Here is a 25,467-nt window from a genome sequence, read left to right as displayed (position 1 = left end):
TGGTACATTTTAGGTATACAGTACAGTTACATTCAACACTGGGATCTTGTACCTTTACATGACAGGTCTTGGTTCTCATTTTTTCCCCTTGTCCCTGCCCTCCCTTCACCCCCTCCTCCCCTCCCCATTTACAAACACTTTATTTCCATTTTTTCATTTTCTCATATATTTTTCCCTTATTCCCTTTCCCCACCCTTCCCACTTTCCCTACACCTTTAGTTCTTTTCTTCCTATTTCACATTGTCAATTATGTCATTAGGAGCTTGTATACTATTTTAATTTTTCACACCAGAGAAACTATTCAATATTGTATTTTTAGATAAATCACAAAAGGCCAAATACTTCTCTCTCAATTCTTTTTTTCATTTGTTTGGGTTTTGTGGGGAAGGGTTGAGGCAGGATCTATGTAGTTATAAAATTCAGGCTGGCCTTGAACTCTGAGTGATCCTCTGGCCTCAGCCTTCCAAGTGCTGGGATTATAGGCCTGTGCCACCACGCCTGGCTCACTTCTCAATTCTTTTTTTTTTTTTTTTTTTTTTATCTCAACTATCTAGTTCAGACTGCCCTGGAACTCACTGTGTAGCGCAGGCTGATCTCGAATTTGCAGTGATCCTCCTGCCTCAGCTTCCCAAGTGTTGGGATTACAGGCATGAACCACCACTCCCAGCTTGCTTCTCAATTGTAAACCACCAAATACCTGTTTTTTTAACTAATCAGTTTGTGATAGCTGTGATCCTCAAATCTTTTTTTTTTTCAAACACTTAAAAAAAAATACAAGATCATTGTAGCAAATAAATGCAATTTAAAAAACAGGAAAAAGCCGGGCATGGCAGTGCACATCTATAATCCCAGCACTCAGGAGGCTGAGGCAGGAGGATCACTGTGAGTTCAAGACAAGCCTGGACTATGTAGTGAGTTCCAGGGCAGTCTCAACTACATATTGACACTCTGTCTCAAAAAACCAAATAAATAAATAAATATTAAAAAAAAAAAAAAGCAAAAGCCTCACTGTGATCAAATCACTAATCATCTGGATTCAGCCTTCTCCAGCATAATGTCTTGGTTCACCAGCACTGCACAGACAGAAGGTATCTCAGAGATGCCTCTCATCACAGGTGCAGCTTCTGCAAGCAGCAGGCAGGAAAAAAAGGGGCTCTGCTGATACAGTTCTATTCCTCAGCAGACTCCTCTGCACTGTGCATCATCTCCATCTTTATCCTCGAAAGAGTCTTGACTGTTGCTATCAATAAAATAATTTTCTTCCCCAGTCTCTCTTCTACTGTTTCTTCTTCATTAAAGCTTTATCTTCAGTGAAACTCTTCATCTCTTGATTGTTGAAGTACTCAAACTCAAATATTTTTCCACTTTTGCCTTCCTTTGAAACAAACTCATCAGATATTCCTGGTGCTTTTAGTCTGTTAGAATAATGATTTTATGCTGCTATTCTCACATTTTTCTGAGAAACTCTTTCAAATAGTAGTGGCCTCATTTTTAATTTTTCTTCTCTTTCTTCTAGTTCTGGTCAGTATTCTCTCATACTTTCCTTTTCAGAAATATTTTACTTTGGATCTAGATATTTGAGCTTAATTTTGAAGTGGGTCATAAACCTTAGCCCGGGTTGTCAAGTTTCTGCAATTTGTTTATTCTCTTTTTCTGCCTATCTAAGATCTGATTCCTTTCTCTTCCAACATTTTCTTTTCCTCCCATGATCTCCTGATGGCTTGTTCTCGTCCTCTGGATAACATTGCAGTCTGCAGCCACAAGACCTGGGCTTTGGAATGGCACTTCTTACTGGTGACCCATGCCTTGGAGACTAGGGCAACATGTTTCTTTCAAATTTTCTTCATCTGCCAAAATATTCTCTCTGTCAGCAGATTTACTTGAGGATGCACAAACATAAGTGACCTGCAGACTGTGGAGAGTTTGGGATGCTTGTGTTCTGAGAAGTGTTTCTTATACTCCTCAGGAAGGTTTTCAACATCAGGAGTCTGGGATCTTGCCTTGTGTTTATTGTGTAATTTTCCAGCCTGTTCAGGACCCTTGTGGTTCCTGACATGTTTGTGACCTGGTTTATAAGGCAGAGGAGATGAGTTCTGTAAAAGCTACCGGGCTATCAGTTCTAATATTTCTAAGGAGCTCTTCTTTTAATTTATCACTAGTAACAATCAAGGCATGGGTCTGGCTTTAAATTGATAGGTTTTCTTTTTAGACTTATACAAGGTCTCTCGGTTGCTTTTCCTGGACTGCTTGCTTCTGTTCCTCGCTTACAATGAATACAAATGTCTTCTGTGAGACCAACAGAGTTTCTTTGTTTTTCTCCTTCCTAGCCCTCCTCCTTTCTTCATTTTGCTTAACAAGCTTATGACAAAGGGGAAGAAGGACACTCATACGAACTGGATTACCTGAGAGTTTCTTCTTACACTCTGAATCTTCTTTGCTTTTGAGCAGTTTATGTACTATTTTGGTATCTGATTTAGATTTCATGGCCTTTTCTTTTTTCTTCTGTTCTCTAATCATCATTTGAAAAAGCACAGGTACTGTAATTGTGGGCACCCATTCTCTTGGTTTCTTCCTTGTTTTTTCAGCTACTTGGAAGTCAGTATCTTCACTCTGAATATAATCTCCCACACGTGTGTCCACGTGTTGCTGATGAGCTCCTCGGCCTAGGCCATCGTTTTATTATTCCTGGGATGCTCTTTTCCAAGGTTGGGCAGCTCTTCTTCAGAAGAAGAAATAGTACACAAGGAGGAAGACTGGCCTAAACCTGGCCTCGAAAGTGAGGTCACTTACAAGAGAGGGTGGCAGGAGTGATTTTCCGATACAGAACTAGAAGATGCTAGGAATATCTTCCCTAATGGTTACTTGATCAGCTTCCTTTAAATTTAATTTATTCTGGTACATTGTCTAGAATTTTGCGATAGTCTCTATGTGAGCCACCTCCGGCTCTTCTAGTTTCTTGAAATACTCTTCATTCGAGTGGCACACATCAGAAAAGCTCACTATATCCCACGGTTTATACTTTCCAGCATAGAAGAGTTGGTGTTAGAATCAGCCGATGCCCGCTCGGGCCATGACACCGCCTCCTCTCCTCCTCCCGCCTGGGTCGCCATGGGGTCTTTACTCTCATACTGGGCGACCCGCGCAGTATGATTTACCGGATTTACCGGCAGGTGGAGCTGAGCAGCCACCAGGCCTCCCGGTACGAGGCGGCCATCACCATCACCCCGCCTTTGAGGCTCAAGAGCCAGCAGCAGCCCCGGCGGGTAAGGTGACAGCTTCCACTGACCTGGCAGCTTTTCAACATAAGAATTTCATGGAATGAAGCATCACACAAAAGAAACTACATTTACTATAACTAAAAGACTTGCAGGTTACAAGGTTAGAAGGGGATTTTCCAATTTATGTCCTGAAGGCATTTTCTAATGGAAAAGCTATGGAATCTCATGACAGACGGATTATCTGCAGATAAGCAACTAAAACTTTCTTTGTAAATAAGAAGTTATTAGACTAAGATTATTGACAGTTTAGTATACATTATATGGCTTTGCAAGGTTAGGAGTTACTGCAGGAAATAATTTTTTCTTGGAAGAAAGTAAATATTTTTTAAAGCTAGTCTTAAATATTTTTATATTTTATAAAATATATTTCATTCAGTCTCAAATATTATACATTTCTAAAATTAAATGTACGTATGCAACAAGTAGGTTGCTTATAATTAGGAAATGGGTGGAGAAGAAAATGAACAGAATATTAACATTTGGGGCCAAATACATAAATGAATCTTTATGCAAAAAGGTATGAGACAAACACAGATCAAAGACTCAGAAAATTTTCGTTTTTAAAGAAGCAGTGCAGGATTTTATGCTCAAAGCTTATTGTCACTAATGCTTTATATAAAAGCAGATATATAACAGCAAACAATTTTATGCTTTAACTAATTTGTGCTAGACACAGTGGCGCACGTCTGTAATCCCAGCACTCGGGAGGGTGAGGCAGGAGGATCACTGTGAGTTCCAGGCCAGCCTGGGCTACATAGTGAGTTCCAGGTCAGTCTCAACTACATAGTGAGACCCTGTCTCAAAAATAAAAAACAAACAAAACAAAACAAAAGAAACACTAATTTGTTAGCTGGACATGGTGGTGCACACCTATAATCCCAGCACTTGAGAAGCTGAGCTGGGAGGGTCTCCCCATGTATGAGCCTGCCTGGGCTACACAGTAAAACTCTGTCTCAAAAATCAAAACAAGAACACAATAGTAATATGAAAATAAATAAATACATAACTTTTTTTTGGGGGGGTACCAGGGATTGAACTCAGGACCTTATGCTTTCACGGCAGGCACAGTGCCACTGACCTACATCCCTGGCCCAATAAATACATAAACTAATTTGTTATCTTGGATAACATGGAATAAGGAACTCACCATGGCCATAAAATCAAGGGACTATTTTCACTGCCTTTTGTAATGTTTTGCATTGCAGCTGAAGTTACTATTGTTATTATTATTACTATTTAGAACATAAATCCATTTCACCATTTCCCTAAGTCACTTTCTGTAGCAACTCTACATTGTGCCAGAGACATTGCGCTTTTCTGTGTGCACTTCATAAATAAGACTTCTGGATAATTTGCAGATGTGAACATCAGAAAACAGGCAATCCCTTTCTTAAACCTCTTCACAATGTTCACTGTAAATTATACTTATTCTTGGCTAAGTATTATACATTTTAGTGAGTACTGTATTCCATTTATGTTATACACATTTTTTTCCAGATTTTTAGTTCTACTTTTCAACAGAAAGTTGTGACTGAACTTTACAAAAATACTGGACCTCAAAAAGTGATCAGGATCAATATCTAATGGTTTGCAGTTACTACATGATTAAATTTAAAATTTAAAATTTATTTTCATTTTTGATGTCTTTCAGTTTTTTTAAAGATAAACTTAAAGAATTTAAACCAGCACATGGACCAATTTTCTAGTGAACCTGAACACCAGGACTTAAATTCAAAGAATTAAAGAACTGACTAAAAAAAAAAAAAATCTGCAGTCATAAATTCCTTGAAAACCATAGAGAAGACCTCACAAAACAATGTCTTGTTCCCAGTGAAATGGATCCTTTCTTTATCTACTGTCAAAAGACTGAATTAGTGTTCTACTCAGCAAGACTCTTGACTCAGATTTCGACTTGTCTTTATTTTCCCTTAATGAAAGGTGTCTGTGACTCTTTACCTTTGAAGAAAGAAGAAAAACAGAGAAGAAAATCTACTCTTCAAGAGGCCCAAGGGCAGCAGTGAAATATCCTGGCAAGCTAGAAAGAAGGGTGGCAAGTCCAGTGTTCACTGGTGACTCTGTCATAGAGACACAAAAGAGAAATCAGCATGCAACAAAAGACTGGCCTCAATTTTCTACCAGTGACTGTCTAGAAAAGCCCCAAGGCTGCTTTCCCTTAGCAAAAGCCCTCAGCTCTCCAGACTGCCCTAAATGCTGAACTCTGGCAGTCAGCTTCAACTTCTGTCTTCCAGTTCCCCTTCACACCAGTGCAATGCAGGTGGCGGCCATTGCAACCGATGTGATCCTGCTCCTCAGCATGGGCTGGAGGTCTGAATCTCTCTGCTCACCCACTGTGTTTTACAGAGACTGCTGGATCCGACGCTTCCCGGGTCTCCTTGTTGACCTGGAGGAGTCTCAGAAGCTGGGAGCACAGCTCTTGAAATACTATTCTGAGAGCACTGGCCAGAAGTGTAGTAGGAGCTGCTGTCTCAGGAAAGATGGTAAGAACTAATGACACCCTGGAGCACAGGTCGGTGGATAGCGAAGACCCAGCGAGGAGCCCTGGGCAGAAGTTAGTGGGAGGCCTGGGGATGAGGGAAGAAGAGCGGACCACTGAGGCAGCCACAGGGTGGACTAGAGACAGCTCTACTTAAAGTCTGGTAATGTCCAGAATGCTACAAAACCCTCAGGAAACAGAATATTCTTTTCTGCACAAGAGTGTGAAATGAAAACATTTTCCCCAGAGCTAACGCAGAATATTTTTTGTAGCCCAAAATGCTATATGTATGATTTCAAAAATGTGGGAAGTACTGAACAGGAACTTAGACTGTGAGTCATATTTTGAAACATACAGAATTATACATAAAGTAGCAGATTTTTATTAATCACATTTTTTGAATTTTTCTAATAGATTCTTTTCTGTAACTTGGAATCTAGGTGAAAACACCACCCATATAATATAATCAAGGCTTTCAACTAGGAAAGCTTTTCAATGCTGCAGAATTTCAAGTCATAATTGCCTAAATACTTATTTTTTCATTTTTCCCATGATTTTAAAAACAATTTGGAAAGACACAAAAACAACATAGCATTTTAAAGTAATTGTCTTGCTTGGTTCACACCTTTTTATTATGATTTGATACCAACTTGTTAATCTCCAATGCCTCTTATCCAATTACACATTTACAGTTTCTGAGATGAAACTTGGAGCTACCTGGAGAGAGAACCAAATTGTCAAGGGACCACACTGTGAGGAGCTGCCACAGGCTAAGCGCTCAACAGTTAGGCACAAAGACAGAGATTAATTTAACAGCAGGGAATCTTTTTGAAAAGATAGAGATCCAGATTTCCACTTTCCAGATGTCTAATCTCAGCAAGTCTTCACTGGGGTAGGTGTAGGAAGGGCAGTACTTTTTCTGACTATCCCTGACTCTCCACACCAGAGAGGCCGATGGTCTCTGGTTTTTCAGGGCTGCTATAAACATCTTTAAAAGTTTGTGATCTCTGGGCCTCTAATGGCTCCCTGTGGCTTTCTTCCTTCACAACAGGAAAGGGGAAGAGGGACATCCCTGTTTTTATCTGGCTGCCAGAATTTTAAACTGCACAATCTTGCTCAGAGTTGGAACTCAGTATGCTTAAGGGGTACCAGGTTCCTGTAATCCTGTCACTAAGGAGACCAAGCAGGAAAACCATGAGTTCACGACCAGTCTGGGCTATATGGTGAGACCCTGTTGCAAAGCAAAACAAACTGTTCTTTACAGTATCAACTACTTTCTTAGCATAGATTCAAATATCTTGAACTTATTTTTAAATTTTCTTTACCTTAAAATTTTATAGCATAGTCCTCAGAAACTATATTTGTAACCTGTAATGTATTATCAATGCTTTTGTTGTTGTGTTATTTGTGTCATTAAGATTGAACCTTTGAGCTCTATCCCAGCTGGCTTTGTTTTGTTTTGTTAAGTTGCCCAGCCAGGCCAGCCTCAAATTTGCAATTGTCCTGCCTCAGGTAGATGGTATTACAAGTAAGGGCCACCACACCTGACAGCACTGTACTATTAATTAACCTTTGTCCTATTCTTTTTCCTTCTGGAAAAATTAATTTTTTTGAGACAGGGTCACACTATGTAATTCAGGCTGGCCTTGAACTCACAGTGATCCTCCTGCCTCAGACACCAAAGAGCTGAGACTACAGTCATATGCCACACTCCTTCTGGAAAAATTAAGAATGTAGAAATCTGGGGTTGCCCCAGAATGAACGGTGGAGATGCAGCTCCCCACAGTCACCCGGATGCCAGCACAGGACAGGCTGTGCAGTCCTAGTTTCACAGCCATTGGCCCATGCTCACGGGGTCTGCTAATCACTCAGTCCCTCTCTAATCCTACTTTAGTAAATGACCTGATTACCTTTGGCCTATGGATGGATACATTGTATGCTTCTGACTACAAGCCGCAGGCATAAAGTTGTGTTGCTTTTTAGGGAGGATAGATCGAAGATTTGCATGAACAAATTTGACTTCAGATACTCCAGAAATAACAATATGCTTTAAGAAGCAAATCTGCCTAGAAAAGGGGAGACCACATGAGCCAGTGCTAGAATTCCACAGTAACATCCTTTACCGGTCACTGCCCACCTCCTTCAGTGACCCTGGGCTGGCTTTCTGTGGGATGAGGTTTTGCACTCAGGGCCAGTGTGTGTTGTGTGGTGGCACCGGACTTCTCCCATCACTGCCTCTCTTGTTCTTCCCATCATTCCTGATGTCATTACAACAGCTGCCCTCTATTTTCCCATTTCATCCTCTGGTGGGCCTCCAGAACCCTAGCATTCTGAGAGCACACTGCATGAGAAATCTGAGGTCTCAATCTCAGAAGGTTCCTTTAGTCAATATTTTCATGAATGTAAAATACTGGGAGTAGAAAATGATTCTGCATATGCTTTGTGGAAGGGAATGCATGAAAGATTATTCAGGGAAAATCACTAACTGCTTTCTTTTCCTTTCCTTTTTTCTCTTTTCTAGTACTGGGGATTAAACAGAGAGCACTGTACCAAATCCCCAGCCTTTTAAAAATTTTATTTTGAGATAGAGTCTTTACTAAATTGCTCAGGCTGGCCTCAAACTTATGATCCTCCTGGATCAGCCTCCTGAGTGCTGGAATTACAGGAATGTGAAGTCTCCCAGCAGAGGCTTTTTGTTTACAAAAGTGATGTTGGGCTAGTGTGTCTGAGTTGGAACCCTAGCCCACACTGTGTTCCTCATACCTGGTGTGTACTTTCACTTTTGCTTTTACCCTCTTCTCTTTGTTTGACCCGTTTGCCTTGCAGAACTGGTTTCTCCCATACTCATTTCAAATAAATGTTTTGCACTGTTAAATAAAATAGTGATTTTTAAAATATTATGTTATGGCCGGTGATTTGGCTCAGTGGTTTCACCACCTGCCTCAAAAACACAAGGGCCCGAGTTTGAGCCCCTGTACAAAAAAAAAGTCAAAAATATTTTGTTATTGTACTGTTTTGTAAAATGTCTACATACATTCTAGCAAGATAGGGTAAATCCAGTGTTCCTGAAAGAAATGTAGGTTGCTCAGTGCTTCTCAGACTGGTAAAACTCAAGATCACCTGCCATGGTTCTTTGCCTCTCTCCTTTCCAGTGTCCTGTAACTTGGCTGTCTTCTTTCATGACCCAATTCACGACAGTGTCAACTGCCTCCACGTCCACTGCCCAGCACTAGAGAGCTGCATACTGGAGCCTGGAACCAGTGCCATTTTGTACAACATAACAGATGGTAAGATGATGCATTCCAGGGCTTCCGAAGAGTGTTGGTAGTACTCTAGAGAGGAATACAGCCTAGAAACTGGCTGGCAACATTTCTGTATGTGTCCCTCAGAGCTCTTCCAGTGACCTCTGTCAGGAAATGGTTTGGTCGTCCAGGTTAGAAAAGTGAAAGGAAATTCCCTTTAGCATGGCACATTCCACAGTGATGAGTTCATTCCAGAGGACAGCAATTAGATGCAACTGAGTAAGAGCTGAAGCACTGAACTTCATTATTTCATGAGCAGTCAGCAAAAGCCAACACAGGCATTTCTACTGCACTGGCCCAGGGTGTCACCACAAAATAAAGAAAACATTAAGTTGTAATTTTGAGATCTGTGCATTTGGCATACACAGCTTCTTCAAAGATGGAAGTCAAGGACCAGTAAACTTACCCTGGAGATATATAAATATATATCAGCATCTCACTGGTCCTAATATAACCAGTGTGTTTTATTCTAGAAAAAAGATACATGTTTAAGTGGTTTTTGCCCATGTACACAATCTCAGAATGCACATTGTGACTTGCCATCATATACACAGACTTGCCATCAAATACAAAGGAGATAAATGTCTTTGTTGATTTGTGTTCACTGAATACTGAATGTTCCAGGCTGGACTCGACATTGTGGAAGATTGCAGCCACATCTCTGCCCTCATGTTCCTTATAATCTCATTGATATGACAACTCTTATAATTAGTGTAAAACATATAAATGCAAAAATGTGTGATAATGCCTCTATGCAAAAGCCAGTGCAAGATTACAGAGGCAAAGGCAGAAAGGAATGAATGCTGGCATGCTTTCCCAGAGAATAAGAATGACTGACTCTTTGCTAAGAGGAATCACTGGAAAGCTGTTCAGAGCTTTTTTTCCCTCAACACAAAGCAGTTCTGTGGCTTGTCTGAAGTCTGGGGAAAAGGGTGAGTACAGAGGTACAGAAAATAATCAAACTTGGGTGCTGAGGAAGATGGATTTTTGCATTGGAGGCCAATCAGGGTTACTCAGTGCAACTTTGTCTCAAAACAAAATGAGATGAAAAAGTGATCAAAATACTAAAACAAAGTAGGACTCTTGGGGATTGGAAAAAGATGAAGTTTAAGGCTTTGCTCAAGATTGATTAGTTTACCTTTTCAGGCTCACTTATTCAACTTTGTTTTAAAGTTGTATTGTATCTCACATGGTGACTGCTTGTACATTTCTTACACTAACATTCAGGATTGCTGTGCAGGGGCCTGGTACACTCACAGTCCTCTTGGATGGCATCCAATTTTTTACAGCAGAAAGTATCCTAGGAAGTTAAGATAAATTCAAATGTAGCCCACCTTGCTTTACCCCTTCCTTCCTTCCTTCCTTCCTTCCTTCCTTCCTTCCTTCCTTCCTTCCTTCCTTCCTTCCTTCCTTCTTCTTTCTTTCCCTCCCTCCCTTTCTTCTTCCTTCCTTTTTATAGATTCCAGTATATTTCTAAAGCTTTCAGAAATTTTCACTGGTAGAACTTGAATTTAGTTCAATAACTCATAGTGGCAAAACTCATATTTCTTCAAACTGTGCCTCAGGTTTTCCTTTTGAAATTAAAAATAAAATGAATGCTATCTTATTTGCCTTTTAGGTATAGATCCAGATTTGCTGGTTTTTGGGCAATCACCTTCTACATATCTAAATACCCATTCTGCTAAGTGGGACAAATTGAAGATTCTAAAAGCTATGAATTTATATGATATGAAACAAGCCACCAAAATACATCATGTGCTGCCCTCAGTAGAGGCTCTGTCATCAACCACACCTGAAGATTTTGTTGTAAACACAAACCGTAGCAGATATCTCAAGGAATTAGCGACAGATTTGGCGGCAAGATTCATTTCCCTGAATGACTCCATTACCAGCAAGGCAAATATGGTGTCACCAAGTGCCAACTTCGTCAAATATCCATATAACAAGACTATTTCTCCTTTCTTTGTGCCCACAGACACAAAAGTTCCTCACACGCAGGTTCCACTCCAACTTAACAGTAGCAAACAACCACTGAACAAAACCAAGGGCTACAACAACAGAAACCACATGTCCGAGAATGATGATGGGGCAGCATAACTTCTGACATCTGGCTGGCTTCTGTGGCCTTGTGCACCTCTGTCGTATTTCTTTGCTGTTGTATTCTTTGCTGTCCAAAGCAACAGGTCCAGTGTAAATGAGGACAGAGAAAACCAGGATCAAAGCAGAATATGTAATATGTTGAAGGAGAACTCTTTAGAGCTGTGGCCAGATTGCAAGTCTTCAAAGGTTTCATTTTCAGTTTTCTATAAGACAAGGGCAGTTTGGCTTAAAAATATAATTACACAGGATGCCCGCTCCTACTATTCTTGCAGAGGCTAGTGCTTTATTAACATAACTGCTTTCTTAGTTATTTCTATTGCTTTTGATAATCTTTTTTTTTTTCTCCCGGTACTGGGAATTAAACTCAGAACGTTGCGCTTGTGAGGCAGGCTGTGGCACCACTGAGCTAAATCCCCCACCCTCTACTGTTTTTTGCCCAGGTTCCAAGTCAGAGCCTGAAGCTGTTATTTAGCACTATGTAAAACACAACTCAGCTGTACTGAGTCTTGATAGCTCTGTCGTTTAGGTGTACTACTACTGCATAATATCAAACTATTATACCTTACTCCTGTCTTTACACAGAATAAAAGTGAGGTGAAGAGAGGGTAAGCATCTTGGCTGAAGTCACACAGGCAGTCATGAAGCCAGGACCTGATGTAGATGATCTAGCTCAAAAGCCCACAATCAAAAATCACTGCTAGAGCCTCTGTTTTTCCAATAAACATGAAAAACGACAATATTGTACCATCATCAAATATCTCCGAGTCAAGGTCAAATTATTGTCACACAGGCAATAAAATCATTTAGTGGTTTGAGCAAAAAAGCACTATTACAATTACCAAATCCATAAGCTAATGCTTTCTGCTTTTTATGTTCAACTGATTCAACTTTCCCAATCCCCTTCCTCTTATTTCCTGAGGCAGAGGCATTTCAGTTAGTTATGTATTGAGCTTTTTGAGATTTCTGTTGAATAAAACTTGAGAAATTTTGCTTACTTCCTTCACTTTACACAATGTTTTCTCAGGTGTAAAGACTATTTCTACACATTTCAGCTCTGTCCCAGTCTTATACCAGACTTATCTTCTAAATCTTATGCTTCACCCTCTTAAATATAGAATACCACGTTTCAAGATTGTAATGATCTCAAATTTTACGCCCTTCACCTCATTTCTGAAAAACAGACAGTAGGCATAAAGAACACACTAGGGAAAATCCTATTACAAGATTAATAAAATAGTCTGGTTTCCTCAGATGTTGAAACAAACTGTCCAGTGGCTTAAAAGATGTTCCTTTCCCCAGGTATTGTATTGATACTGGGTAGAAAATATTTTGACTATTTTAAAAATACACACACACACACACACAATCATTATCAGGGGAATATCAACTACAATAAAAATCTGATTTAAAAATTCTATCAATTTACCTTAACCTGCTAACTGTTCATAATACTAGGTATCATAATACATTGTATTAATTTCTTCCCTAATGTGTTAGGGGAAAAAATGTCTTCTACTGGTGTATGGAGTATATCAAAATTTAAATTATCATAAAGTCATTACCATTAATGTATTTTTTATCATACAGACATTCCTTGCTTAATGACAGAGTTCCACTCCTGAGGCAAAGTTATTAAATGAATGGGTCGCTGAATGAGGAATTGCAGATATGTTACAATATTCAGAATAAGGAAATGGTCACAGGAAACTCCAACTTGATGACTTTTAAAAATTGGCATAACTCTTAATGGAGTACTATAACGTATAACAGCATAAAACTATAGTACTGTATTGTACAATAGTCAGTAAAAATTACAGGACTGTATAAACAAGATGTACTGTACCAAAAAAAAGACTGAAGTTCCATAAACAAGATGTACAAAAGTGTAGCAAAAAAAAAAGACATTCAAGCTAACATTTTAGTCATTGAATCCTTCACCGTCCTCATCAGTGGCATCAGCGTTAGGGTCAGGAGATGTAGAAGGCCTGGGTAAGGGAGACGACGAAATAGAAATGGAAAAACTGGTAGTAGAAGTCTGGAGTTTTCAAAAAGTGCTTTTTTGCTTCATGAACTTCACGATACCATTGTAAAAGTTCACTCATTTGCTGTTCTACTTTTGTGAACTATTCAACATTTGGATCCATAGCCTCTAGTTATAACAGTGCATTTGCTTCTTCTTTTTTTTTTTTTTTTGGTTTTTTTGAGACAGTGTCTCACTATGTAGTTGAGACTGACCTGGAACTATGTAGCCCAGGCTGGTCTTGAACTCACAGCAATCCTCCTGCCTCAGCCTCCTGAGTGCTGGAATTATAGGTGTGTGCCACCATGCCCAGCTAGCTGTATTTGCTTCTGAGAACATACTGTAGACGGTATACATGGATTCACTGGGAAATCTGTGATTTCATGCCAAGGATTGAATACAGAAGTAGAAAAAGGCACCATAGGCCACACCACCACTCATGTTGTTTTGGTTGGTTGGTTGCTGGCAATGCTGGGAATTGAATCTAGATTGTCATACATGCTAGGCAACTGCACTAATATGGAGCTAAATCCCTGACTCCCTAAAATTATATTTACATAATTTCGGAAGCTGTCTTTGCCAGTTATTTGTACATTCAGTATTTTTAAATATTATTTACTTGTAAGTATGTGTGATGGTTAACTGTGTCAACTTGAGTAAGAAACACCTAACTAAATTGGATACACACAGCTCTGGGTGTACTGAGGACAGAGGACCCATTCTGGATGGCTCTTGGCCTCCTGACACAGACCTGCATGGCCTTCAATTGGAGTCTTTGGATCTCCACTGCGAAGACAGCCCTTTTGCACTTTTCCACACCTGACTCTGGGCAGGCCTTGTAAGCAAATCTTATAAATTCTCATATACTTGTATGTCTTGCACTGAATCTGTTTTTCTAGTAAGTATTGACTTGCTTAGAGGTCTTCCAATGAACTATAGTTACTAAGAAACAAACTGCTACTCTCCTTGGGACTTTTGATAATTTTTTTTTTTTTTGGTACCAAGGATCAAACTCGGGTCCTTACCCTTGCGAAGCAGGTGCCTGAATCACTGAGCTGGATTCCCCGGCCCTATTTTACTAATTTCTTGAAGCTGAGAATTTCATAGAAATAGCCATAATTTGAGGAAAATATATTTACCTTTGCAAAGAAATAAACATACTCCATCTTCTACAGCCCCAAATTTGTCTTTAAGATAACCTAAGTAATTTGGAGTAAAGAGGTGACTCACACCAGTTAGCCCCGAGGTGGAAGTATGTGGGGCTAGAAACTCCTCTTACTGGAAGCCAGGACGAAAGGGAATTTCTAACTAAAATTTAAAGGTGTATTGTGGCAGGAGGATTGCCACAACTTCAAGACCACCCTGTCTCAAAAAACAAAACAAAAAATTGAAGATGTTGGGGGAGGGTGTATTTCAAGACTTAGTGATGGCCACTGGCCCACTCTGAGCCTGCCCTAAGTTTTTTTGGCATTTTATTTCCTCTTGGGGGGGGGGCAGCAGATGTGCCAATGGAACAACTGACTAACCTGATCATAGATGAAACTAATGCCCAGGACAAGAAGGTAAGCCTGGCAGCACCAGGGAGAAGACCAAACCAGACCGGCAGCACTAGCTCCAAGAAAAGCCCAGAGTGATTGTAAAATGCAAAACCAGCATAGGGTTTTACTCCAAAAGTGACTCCTTCTCACAACAGGTTAGCATTGGAGAAAAAATCCAGTGCAGTTCTCACCGTATTTCAGAGAGTTTGATCAGGATCCATTTTGGGAAAAGGTTAATTGTTTAAGACTGAAATACAGAACAACAGAATAACTTCACTTCAGGGTTTCCAGTGTTACCTAACAACAGTGACAAGGTGAGAGCCACAAGAGACAGTAGTAGAGATGGTACAGGCTAGATGTAGAGCACCTGACAAGTTTAAATTCAAGCCACGAAGGATACGGGGCCTTGACCTCCATGGTGAGAATGTAGACGTGGCAAGTGTGGGTTAAAGAGGAGGCTGGATCTGAAGATACTGGCAGTAAGTCCAGCAGTCTGCTTGAACCCCTGGTCCCACTACCTACATTCAGTAGAGACATCAGTGGTCTGATTGCTTTCACCATGTATCAATGTGAGCAAGGACACACTTTGGCTCGAATAGTCACAGCAGTCTAGGACATAGAGAGGCTTGTGGAGCCAGGGGGCACTCACAAACCTGCAGTTCCTAAAGCTAGGTGGAGAAAACCATATCTTGCTGGTTTTCAGGACATTAGATACTGTAAAAAAGTACTCATTCAAAATAGAGAGGAATGTTTTTTGGACTAATTTCTTATTCATTGGTTTTGGGTACTTGGGTTTTTTCTTTTGTTTTGTTTGTTTATAGTTATTTCTTAATTACATATGTGTAGTATATGGTGTACATATGTTCAGTATATAATGATTACATTCCCCACAGGCAGCTGCAACATGTACGTAACACAGGCAGTTGCTACATGTACATAGCTCAATTTGGGGGGCATACCAGAGATCCAACTCAGGACCTGGCTCCTTCGAGACAGGCAGTGGCACCACTGAGCTAAATCCTCAGCACCTCTCAATCATTTTTTTTTGGTACCAGGAATTGAACTCAGGTCCTTGTGCTTGTGAGGCAGGCGGCAGAACCACTGAGCTAAATCCCTGGCCCTCTAGGAAATGATTTTGAGAATACTTCTAGCATTTCAGTTTCACTATAGAGTTTGAGGAATGCTGGGATTAGATTTCCCCCAAAGTTCTTGTAGAATTCAACAAAAAATCCATGAGGTCCTTGGTTTCTCTTAGTTGGTAGATTTTTCTATTTTTTCTATCACTTCTTCAATTTCATTGTCTGTTATTGAATTATTCAGGGTTTTTATATCTTCTTGGTTTAGTTTTGCTAATTCACATGTATCTAGGAATCTATTCTAAATTTTCCAATTTATTGTAATACAACTTTTCAAATAACTTATTAATAATATTCTGAATTTTGGCAGTGTCTATTGTGACTTTTTATTTGAGTGTTTTCTTTTATTTGTTCTGGTTAAGATTAGCTAAGGATGTCTGTTTTATTCTAAGAACTAGCTCTTCATTGTTTCTTAAATTTTCAATTTCATTCATTATTTGCTCTGATCTTTATAACTGCCTTTTATTAGATTTACATTTTAATTGTTCTTGGTTTTTTTTTTTTTAAGAACTCGAGGTGCATCATTAGGTTATTTGGGCTTGCTCTATTTTTCTTTTTTTAATTTTTAAAATTTTTCTGATATATACATTCACAGGTTTAAAGTTCCCTCTGAGGACTGCTTTCATTGAGTCCTCTAAGTTATGGTATGTTGTACTGGCATTATCATCTGATTGTAGGAATTGTCTAATTTCTTTCTTGATTTGATCAATTCAATATTTGACCAATTCAAGTAACCAATATTTGAGTGTACCTTTCATTTCCATGGTTTTGCACAGTTTCTGATTTCTTTTCCCACATCTAGTTTTATTGCACTATGATGTGATAATGTACAGAATAATTTTGATTCTTTTGCATTTAGTTAGTGTATTCCTTCTTAGTGATACATTGTGGGCATAACTAACTACCGGCCTTTGACTCTGTCCTAAGAACCAATCACTTATGTTTAATTAGGGAGGGGGAGATGCAATTTAACTGGCTCAGCACCTAGTTCTCTGGGAATGGGAAACAATATTTTCAATGACACAAAGGCAATCTGGATACTGGCATACACAGAAAACCAATTAGTAGCAACAACTATGCTGCCTTGGCAATAACAACAAAATAATAATAGCATGAAACAGAAACTGGATATTAATATACTCTAAGAAGCCATAGTGTACCACCCTTAATAACAGAAAAGAGATCTATAATTATAGCATAAACATTAACACACATCAAATATTTACCTACAGTAAATATTTACTAAACACAACAACTATACCTCCACTAAAGATAGAACTCAATGGTAATGGTATAGATTAACTATCTAAATATTAGTAAATTTTAATGGTTATACTAGTAAAGATAGAGGCAGTGGGTCAATGGGAGAATAAGAAAGTAAAATTTGAAAAATTAAGCTATGGAAGATGAGAGAAAAGTGAGATAAAGGATCCTAGGAGTAAAAACAAATTAATAGAATTAGATAAAAGTATCTGAAACGCACAAGGAAAAAAGATCAAAGCAAAGCAAAAGTGTAAGAAAAAAGAAATAATTCAAAGGAAAAAAAAAAAGAAAAATGGACAAAAGCCCCACAAATCTCAAAAAGCCAATGAAGAAAATGAGTTTAAAAAAAAAAAAAGTCCTGTGTATTTTTGGACAAGTGGTTTCTTTCCAGTGTTTGCAACTTTGGAATCCAGCACCTCAGCTTTCCGCATCCAGATGTAAGACCTCTAGATTTGTGAAATTCTTCTGTACCCTGGAGGCCCCTTCATCTGTACACCCCAGACTGTGGCAACTGTCAAACTGAGGTGTTTTCTTGTTTAATTCAGAGATGGGGAAAGCAATCAGACCACTGATCTGTGCTCAATGTAGGTTAGGAGTTCAATCAGACTGGTGGACTTACTGCCAGCACTTTCAGATCCAGCTGCCTCTGAAAGCCACACACACCAGGCCTGGACTCTCATCACGTTGTTAACTTTTGTCTTTTGTTGTTTTTTTAAAATTTTTTGTCACTTTTATCTATTAATTTCTTTTTATTCCTTAATAAGATCCTGTGTATCACCTTTCGCTCCTTGATCTCATCTTTCATTAATTTTTGACATTTTACTTTTTCCACTTCCCCATTCTTCACCCCCTCTAAATTTACTAGTATAACCATTAAACTTTGTTAGTTTTTAACTAGGTGTATAGTTAACACTATACTATTACTGTTGAGTTCTATTGTTGCATTTAGATTTTTTTTGGTAACGGGGATCGTTTTGGGTCCTGTGCTTGCAGCAAGTCAAAGTGGTGGAACCACTGAGCTAAATGCCTAGCCCTAGCTGTTGCATTTAGTAGATATTTACTGTAGGCAAATATTTGGTTTGTTTTAGTGTTTATACTATGTTTACAGATCTCTTTTCTATGGGTAAGGGTTGCCAAAGTGTTTAAGCAAATTCTTAGGCATACATTACTGTTTATGACAATATTTAGTTTGACTTTGATGCTCTTGTTGCTAATTCTGTTGCTGTCAGGGAGGCATAGTTACTATTAATTGGTTTTCTCTATATGTTAATATCTGGATTGCCTCTGTGTCATTAACAGTACTGTTGCCCACTCCTAGAGAACTGAGTGCTGGGTAATTACACTGCAGCCTCCACTCCCAAGTTAACAGAAGTGGCTGGTTCTTAAAGACAGCGGGAAGGGCCTATTAAGTATCCACACCCAGAGTGCAGCACTGGAAAGAGGACACAAAAGAGGTCTCCATATTAGCAACAAAGTCTTTCCAGTATAATCAACCTGCAAACCTCAGCAAAAAAATAAATAAACGAGGTGAGGCCATGAGTTCAACTCCTAGTACCATAAATAAATAAATAATAAAATTTTTATTAAGAAAAAATGAAAAAGGGCTGGAGATTTAGCTCAATGGTTCTGCCACCTGCCTTGCAAGCACAAGGACCCGAGTTCGATCCCCAGTACCAAAAAAAAAAAAGGCCAATACCGCCCCCAGAAAAAAAAAAAAAAAAAAAAAAAAAAAAAAAAGAAAAAAGAAAAAATGAAAACTCTGATGGCCTGGTTGATAACTAAGGCTACGTTTGTTATATCCCCTTAGAATGCAATCATAAAATCTTTCCCACATTACAATTCACCAGAACTTTTTAAAAGGTGAGTTTAACTTTCCAGTGTTATGAAATATTAGAATATTGGAATGAAATATGCATGTAAAGAAATAACTAAAGCTCTCCACAATTAAGAAAACAGATTTGCAACTGGACATGGTGGTGCACACCTGGGATCCCAGCTCTCTGGACTACATCCTAAGACCAATCCCCTCTCAAAAAAAAAAAAAAAAAACAGACACAGATCTGATATACTTCTTGGTTGCCTGCTTAAGCAGCTTCAGAGATATACAACTAAGAGGGGCTGGGGATTTAGTGTAGTAGCACGGCACCTGCCTCACAAGCACAAGGTCCTGAGTTCTATCCCTGGTACTGGGAAAAAATAAAAAACGATATGCAACTAAGTTTGAGTTCAGAAATGTCTGCACAATCAGTATAGCACAAATACTTCATAAGATCATCACTATAAGGATGAAAACCATATTGTAGGTATTGGATTAAAGCACAAGAATGTAATAAATGACAGAGGGTACTGGTTATTACAATTATAAGGTTAGCAACTATCTTTTTGAAGCAGTTTTGCATTAACCTTAGCTCTAAGATTTTGTTATTGAGTATCCACGCCTACACCTAAGTGTTCAGGTCAGTTAAGAGTGGGCCAAACTGCAAAAGAGGCTGTCCTAGGGGCCGGGGATTTAGCTCAGTGGTGCCACCGCCTGTCTCTCAAGTGCAAGCAAGGTCCTGAGTTCAATCCCCAGTACCAAAAAAAAAAAAACGGGGGGGGGGCTGTCCTGTCTTCTGATGTCAAGTTTGGAGGTGTTTGTAAAAATCACTCTCAGGTTTGATATTCACTAGAACCCAAGAACTCAATGAAAGGTATTACTACAGGGAAAATATAGATTAAAACCACCCAAGGTAAGCATGTACGGTAGTCTCAGTGCTCCTCTTCCTCTGGAGCTGAGGCACATTATTCTTCAATGTGTGGAAACTGAACAAAGCATTGCTAACCAGGGAGGCCAGTTTGAATCTCATAATCAAAGATTTTACTGGGGCTCCTTTGCCTAAGTATGACTTATGGCCTGAATACTGTCTCAGCTGCAAGGGGACTGACACCACGTGACCTCAAGCCCTCACTCTGGATCACACAGTTGTTTTTTATGGCAGGGCTGGCTCCATCCTGAGCTTTCGAGGGTTTCTTCCTAAATAACTATGACATACATTGGCTTCTAGAGGCTGAGGGCAAAGGCCAGATCTGTCTTGGGGAAGGTCAAGATCAGTTTTTTGGGCAGGGTGGCAGGGCAGTGCTACTTGGGAGTGAACCCAGGGCCTTGTACTGAGTGGCCCCCAGCCCTCTTAAAATTTTAAAACAGTGTCTTGCTAAGGTGATAGGTTGCCCAGGCTGGGTCAAACCTGTGATCCTCTTGCCTAACCCTTCTAGAGTGCTGGGTTTACAGGCAAGCACCACCACACCCAGCAAGGCTGAATTCTTTATTGCACATCACTATTTCTTTCCTCTGTACTTGTGTAATTACACAAGATGTACCACCCTAAACTTGACATCTTATATGTTCTCAAATGACCACCTCTTCAGCTTTGACTTTGTAGTGCTTCTTTCAACCTTGTTTTCCTTCTCCAAATGAGTGCTTAAATGTACTGAAATACTATGTGTGGGGTGCGGGGTGGAAGGGTATGTATTTTACTAGGGAATGAAACCGGGGCCCTTACGCTGACCTACATTTCCTGCCCTTTTTAAAAAATTTAGGTCTTTTTTTTGAGACAGGATCTTGCTTATGTAGTTCAGGCTGGCCTTGAACTCAAGACAATCCTCCTGTTTTAGCTTCCCCAGTGCTTGGCATGTGCCACCACACCCAGCCAACACCACACCCAGTTAAATTACTCAAATTGGGTGGAACTTGGAATACTCAGGCCTCAGGCTTCCAGACTGCTGGATTTTTTAAAGTACACTCTAAACATAATCAAAAAAAGCATTTTAAAATCTGTCCCCACTATCTCTACCCAGTGCAACACAACACAGCCTTCCTTTTTGTACCTTAAGCCATATTTTCATCCTCTATTACCTGCAGTATTTTGGCCTTAGCAAATCATACTGTGTGTGCATACATATATGTGTGTGCATGTTGCACTGGGGTCTAAACCCAGGACTTTAGCACTGAGCTCCATCTTCACCCCTTTTTTACATTACTATTTTTTTTTAATTTTGAGACTGGATTCTGCTAAGTAACTAAATTGCTCAGGCTGGGCTTAAACTGTCAAAACCCTGCCCTGGCAGAAGAGAAAAAACTTCCCAAGCAATGCAGCTACACATCGTGCAAGATGTGAAGGATAACAGGAAGCCAAGGCCCTGGTTCAAGATAAACAGCTCACGCCATGCAGGAATACCTGCAGATCTAGATACCCCTGAAGGCTACCAGACTTCTGCTCCAGAATAAAAAACTTCCTCCACTCCCAAAACAAAATTTACCACTCCTCCTGGCACTACCTGTCCTCCCCTCCCCAAACTCCCCTATAAAGTTTCCCCCTGGCAAAGTCCCAGGGTCAGTGGCTTTGTTGCCCTTGACTAGCTTGTAGCCAAGCTAAATATAAAACCTCATTTGTTGCTTCATTTTTGCCTACCTTGGTGGTCTCGGTCATGCCTTGGTTTACCCTAACAAATTTGATGATTCTCCCCTCTCAGCCTCTCAGAGTGCTGGGATTTCTGGTGTGTACCAGCACTTGGCCCATACCTTCATTTTATACAAATGCTTTACAAAATTGGTTTGGAATTCCTTTTGACTTTCATTTATATTCTTTAATTCTGCATGGCAAAATATATCTATTAGGCAAATGAACACTCAATAATTCCTTTACGATAATTTTAAATTAATCACCTGTCAACAACTTTGGAAGTGGCAAGAAATGACTTACAGATATACTTAAAAATACTGGGCCTGGGGTATAACTCATTGGTAGAGCACTTGCCTAGCAAGTAAACAAAAAAATTAATGATTTGGGAATGCAGGTACGGCTCAGTGGTAGAATGTGTGCTTAGTTTAAGTGACGCCCTGGGTTCAATCCCCAGCAACAAAACAAAACACTGAACTGGAGGCTAACTTCAATGGAATGTTTCTCTGGGCAATTTTCATTTTGTCATTTGTTCCATACTTCCTCTTTCCTGATCTGTGGCAGCCTAACTGGGGCATTCAGAGGCATCCAGCTCATCTCCAATTGTATTTTTTCTGCCAGCAAAATGAGCTCTAGAATAAAGTAGGATCAAACAGTTGAATCAACAGAAAATGCCTCTCAAAGGGAAGGATGGACAAACTTTTTAGATTGAAAATACACTCAAGGACCTGTCTGGGTACTGCATAAGATGGAGTGTGTAGCTAGCAGGCCAATAAACAGAGCTGCACTGCAAATCAAGAGGCTGGGTTCTTGCAGACATTTTCAGTAACTGGAAGCATTTATTCAAAAGCAACGCTAAATGCCAATTTGTGGTGAAAGAAATGTGGCTAGTGACAAAAATCACAATTAAATATATGTAAATATGAGTATTACATTGTCATGTAGAAATAAAACACTTTAGAATCTGAGAAATCTTGAAGATCTTCTAATTAGTCGAATTGTCTCAGTGAATAAATTAGCAAATTTTGAAATAACCAGCCATTGCACATTAGTATTACAGATAATTTTAAAATTAACTCTCGGGTGGCTTTTAAACGTTTTCCACTTTTACATCACATTAGATATTGATTACATGAAAGCGGATCTTCCCACTTCACAGCTTATGTTAGATTTAACAGTCTCTTCACTGACTCTTTGTACCGAGAAAGGGTAACTTCATTTTCCCCCTCATTCTTAAGACTAACAAGAGATTTTTGGTAATATTCAACCTCTTTAGTTCCAAGGAGCTCTTCTTCGTTTACTTCTGGATTTTTCTCAGCAGCGCTAATCTGGAGAAGTGTTTCCAGGACATTTTTTTTTGAGGAGCTATTTTCCCATATATATTCTTCCATTTCTGCTTCAGTCTTATTTTTTTCCCATTCTTCAGTTTTCTGAAAGAAAAAAATAAGTTCTGAATTCTGAAAAGTGTTACCAAAGATAATTTGTTTGTCTGTTCACTTATTTTAGTGAATAAAATAGAAGTCTGCGAGACATGGGCAGCCCCGGTCACCACTCAGCTGCACTCCACCTGACCCTACTAAGGACTGCTGGCCTGGGCCTGGCTGAAGGGCTGCATGGGGTTCTGTGAACACCAGGCACACAAGCTCTATCACCCCTCACTAGATCTGTCTACAAAAGTGACAACTGATTTGCCTTGCAAATTTCACTTATAAAACTATCCTGATTACCAATATATACAGAAAACTTTTGCAGGTTAAAATAATGGGAGTTGAAAGGAAACTTTATCATTGTACATGGTTGTGGGAATGACAGGGCAAAACAACTGATATCTTGCCAAAAATTGCCTCCGATGATGGACATGGAACTACAGGACTTAATGTTTGCCCTGCTGGATTTTGGGCTTGCTTTGGTCCCATTCCTTTGTATTCCCCTATCTGTCTCTTTTGGAATAGAAACGTCTGTCTTGTGCCATTAAATGCTGACGTGTTTAACACTCTTTTCATTTGTAAAGGGGCTTGCAGCTAAGAGTTTGCCTAAAATCTCAGAGGGGACTTTGGACTTTTCAGCAACACTGAAACTGTTAAGACTTTGGCAACTCTTAGAGATGGACTAAATGCTTTCTGCATAAAGAGATGCGCATGAGTCTTTGGTGGGGCTAGGGGTGGAATGTTATGGCTTCTGTCTGGATGTCCCCCCAAAACCTCATGCAGTCATAGAAGGGGGCTTTTCAGAGGTGGCTGGATCTAGAGTGTGTGATGGTGGGATCAAGGGTGTATGGTTACTAAATAAATCCATTGGTTAGTTTGGCATAGTTCCAGCTAGGATTAAGGGTGTGAATGCTACACCTGCCTAGGGCTAGCGGCCTGCATAAAATATAAACAGGAAGGTTAATGTGCTCTCACTTGCCTGCTTGCTGTGGACTCTTTCTCCTCTTCAATGCCCCTGTGCCATGTTACCCTGCCTTGAAACCAGCCGACTATGGACAGAAACCTCTACAAACTGTGAACCAAATAAACCTTTCCTCCTTTAACTTCAGGTGTCAGGTAGTCTGTCTCAGCAAGGAGAGCACAAAAGAGATGTAACATTCTGTGAAAAAGGAAGCAACAGGGCTAACAAATAATATGAGGAGTCAGTCGACTATGGACTGAAACCTCTACGAACTGTGAACCAAATAAATCTTTCCTCCTTTAACTATGGGTGTCAGGTATTTTGTCTCAGTAAGGAGAAAAGTAAACAAACAATAGAGATGAAACATTCTGTGAAAAAGAAAGCAGGGACTAAACAAATAATGTGCAATGGTTTACAGAAGTGGTGAATACCTGTCATGTTCTTTCCAAATTAATACACAATACCTGAGCATGGGTACTACAGAATCACTCACCATTCTGAGTAACAGCTTTTAACGGTGCTAACATATTACAACACAGGTACACTCTTCAGGCTGTCAGAAATATTGCTGTACCTCCAAACCACAATGAAAGAGCCCCAGCTTGAGCAGAGATCCAAGGCTCCTCAGAATTAGCTAAGTATATGCCAAGCAACAGTCCATGGTTCCACCAACTGCCACCCTCCTACCCTTTTCCTCTTTAGAAGAGCTCATTAAAAAATGAAAACAGAGGGGCCCCACCAAACACAGGCCACTGGGGCCACCCTGAATCAGCAAACCCACTTGGATCATTAAGGGCCAAGAAAGAGGTTCTACCACCACAGACCAGCAAGAAGAAATTCTCCTTCGAATCCTTCAAACTGAGCATCTTTCCTTAAAATAAAACAAAACTATGCAGGGTATCTTCCCTGATTTCCAAATTTCCAAGCCAAAGAAATCTGCATTCATAATTCCTGCATGTATGCCCCACCCTGCTGAACTGAATTTAGGGCTGGAACAGTGCCCTAGCTTATGCTTTAGCAATATCTTATTCAACTGAGAATCAAGTCTATGTGCCCTTTTCGTCTGGTAGGGAGGTGACAAGCTTGGTGAGGGGCGAGGCAGGGACTACTCTTCCTGTGCCTCTCCCCCAGAATGCTTTGCAAATAATTTCTGTCTTTGTCACTGATCTAAAAGAGATATTTTTCTTTTTCTTTTTTGTGGTGCTAGGAATTGAACCCAAGATATCACTTTAAAACAACTGTGATTAATCTGTTAAAGAAAACAGAGGGAACAAAGCAATATGAATTTTAAAATGAAGAATTTCAACACAGAAATGGTAACTGTAACAAAAATTCAGCTGGGTATAGTGGAATACACACCTGTAATCCCAGCACTCCGGGAGGCTAAGGCAGTATTGCCCCAGCCTTGGCAATTCATCAAAATCCTGTCTTAAAAGAAAAATCTAAGGATTTAGCCCAGTGTAAAGGGGACAGGGCTCAATCTCTGGAACTGGCATAACGGGGAAGGGGATA

The 25,467-nt window shown here is 39.8% G+C and overlaps 2 protein-coding genes and 1 pseudogene across 6 annotated transcripts in view; 1 reads left to right on the top strand and 2 right to left on the bottom strand.

Moving 5' to 3' along the window:
• Positions 1 to 1,176: 1,176 nt before the first annotated feature.
• LOC104865485 lies at positions 1,177 to 4,434 on the bottom strand (annotated as a pseudogene).
• Positions 3,209 to 23,620, top strand: Mansc4 (MANSC domain containing 4). 2 transcript variants are annotated; one of them, XM_019208151.2, is made up of 4 exons: positions 3,209 to 3,263; positions 4,930 to 5,776; positions 8,925 to 9,059; positions 23,074 to 23,620. In XM_019208151.2, the coding sequence occupies exons 2-4, from the start codon at positions 5,548 to 5,550 to the stop codon at positions 23,136 to 23,138; spliced, it is 429 nt and encodes a 142-aa protein (XP_019063696.1). In that variant the 5' UTR covers positions 3,209 to 3,263; positions 4,930 to 5,547; the 3' UTR covers positions 23,139 to 23,620. The 2 variants fall into 2 exon arrangements, with proteins under 2 accessions (XP_019063696.1, XP_010627295.2); XM_010628993.3 differs by lacking the exon at positions 23,074 to 23,620 and adding an exon at positions 10,693 to 11,246.
• Mrps35 (mitochondrial ribosomal protein S35) overlaps positions 21,978 to 25,467 on the bottom strand; it is a 57,142-nt gene continuing 53,652 nt past the window's right edge. For all 4 annotated transcript variants that reach the window (XM_010628989.3, XM_010628990.3, XM_010628991.3 and 1 more), the window contains one exon: positions 21,978 to 22,997. In XM_010628989.3, coding sequence (XP_010627291.1) covers positions 22,728 to 22,997 — 270 coding nt within the window. In that variant the 3' untranslated portion in view covers positions 21,978 to 22,727. The remainder of the gene's footprint in view (positions 22,998 to 25,467) is intronic.

This window comes from Fukomys damarensis, unplaced genomic scaffold (assembly GCF_012274545.1).
Source record: "Fukomys damarensis isolate Sample0158 unplaced genomic scaffold, DMR_v1.0_HiC HiC_scaffold_15, whole genome shotgun sequence".
Taxonomy (NCBI): Eukaryota; Metazoa; Chordata; class Mammalia; order Rodentia; family Bathyergidae; genus Fukomys; species Fukomys damarensis.
Note: the sequence above shows the minus strand (reverse complement) of the source record. Positions and strands in the feature narration are given on the sequence as shown.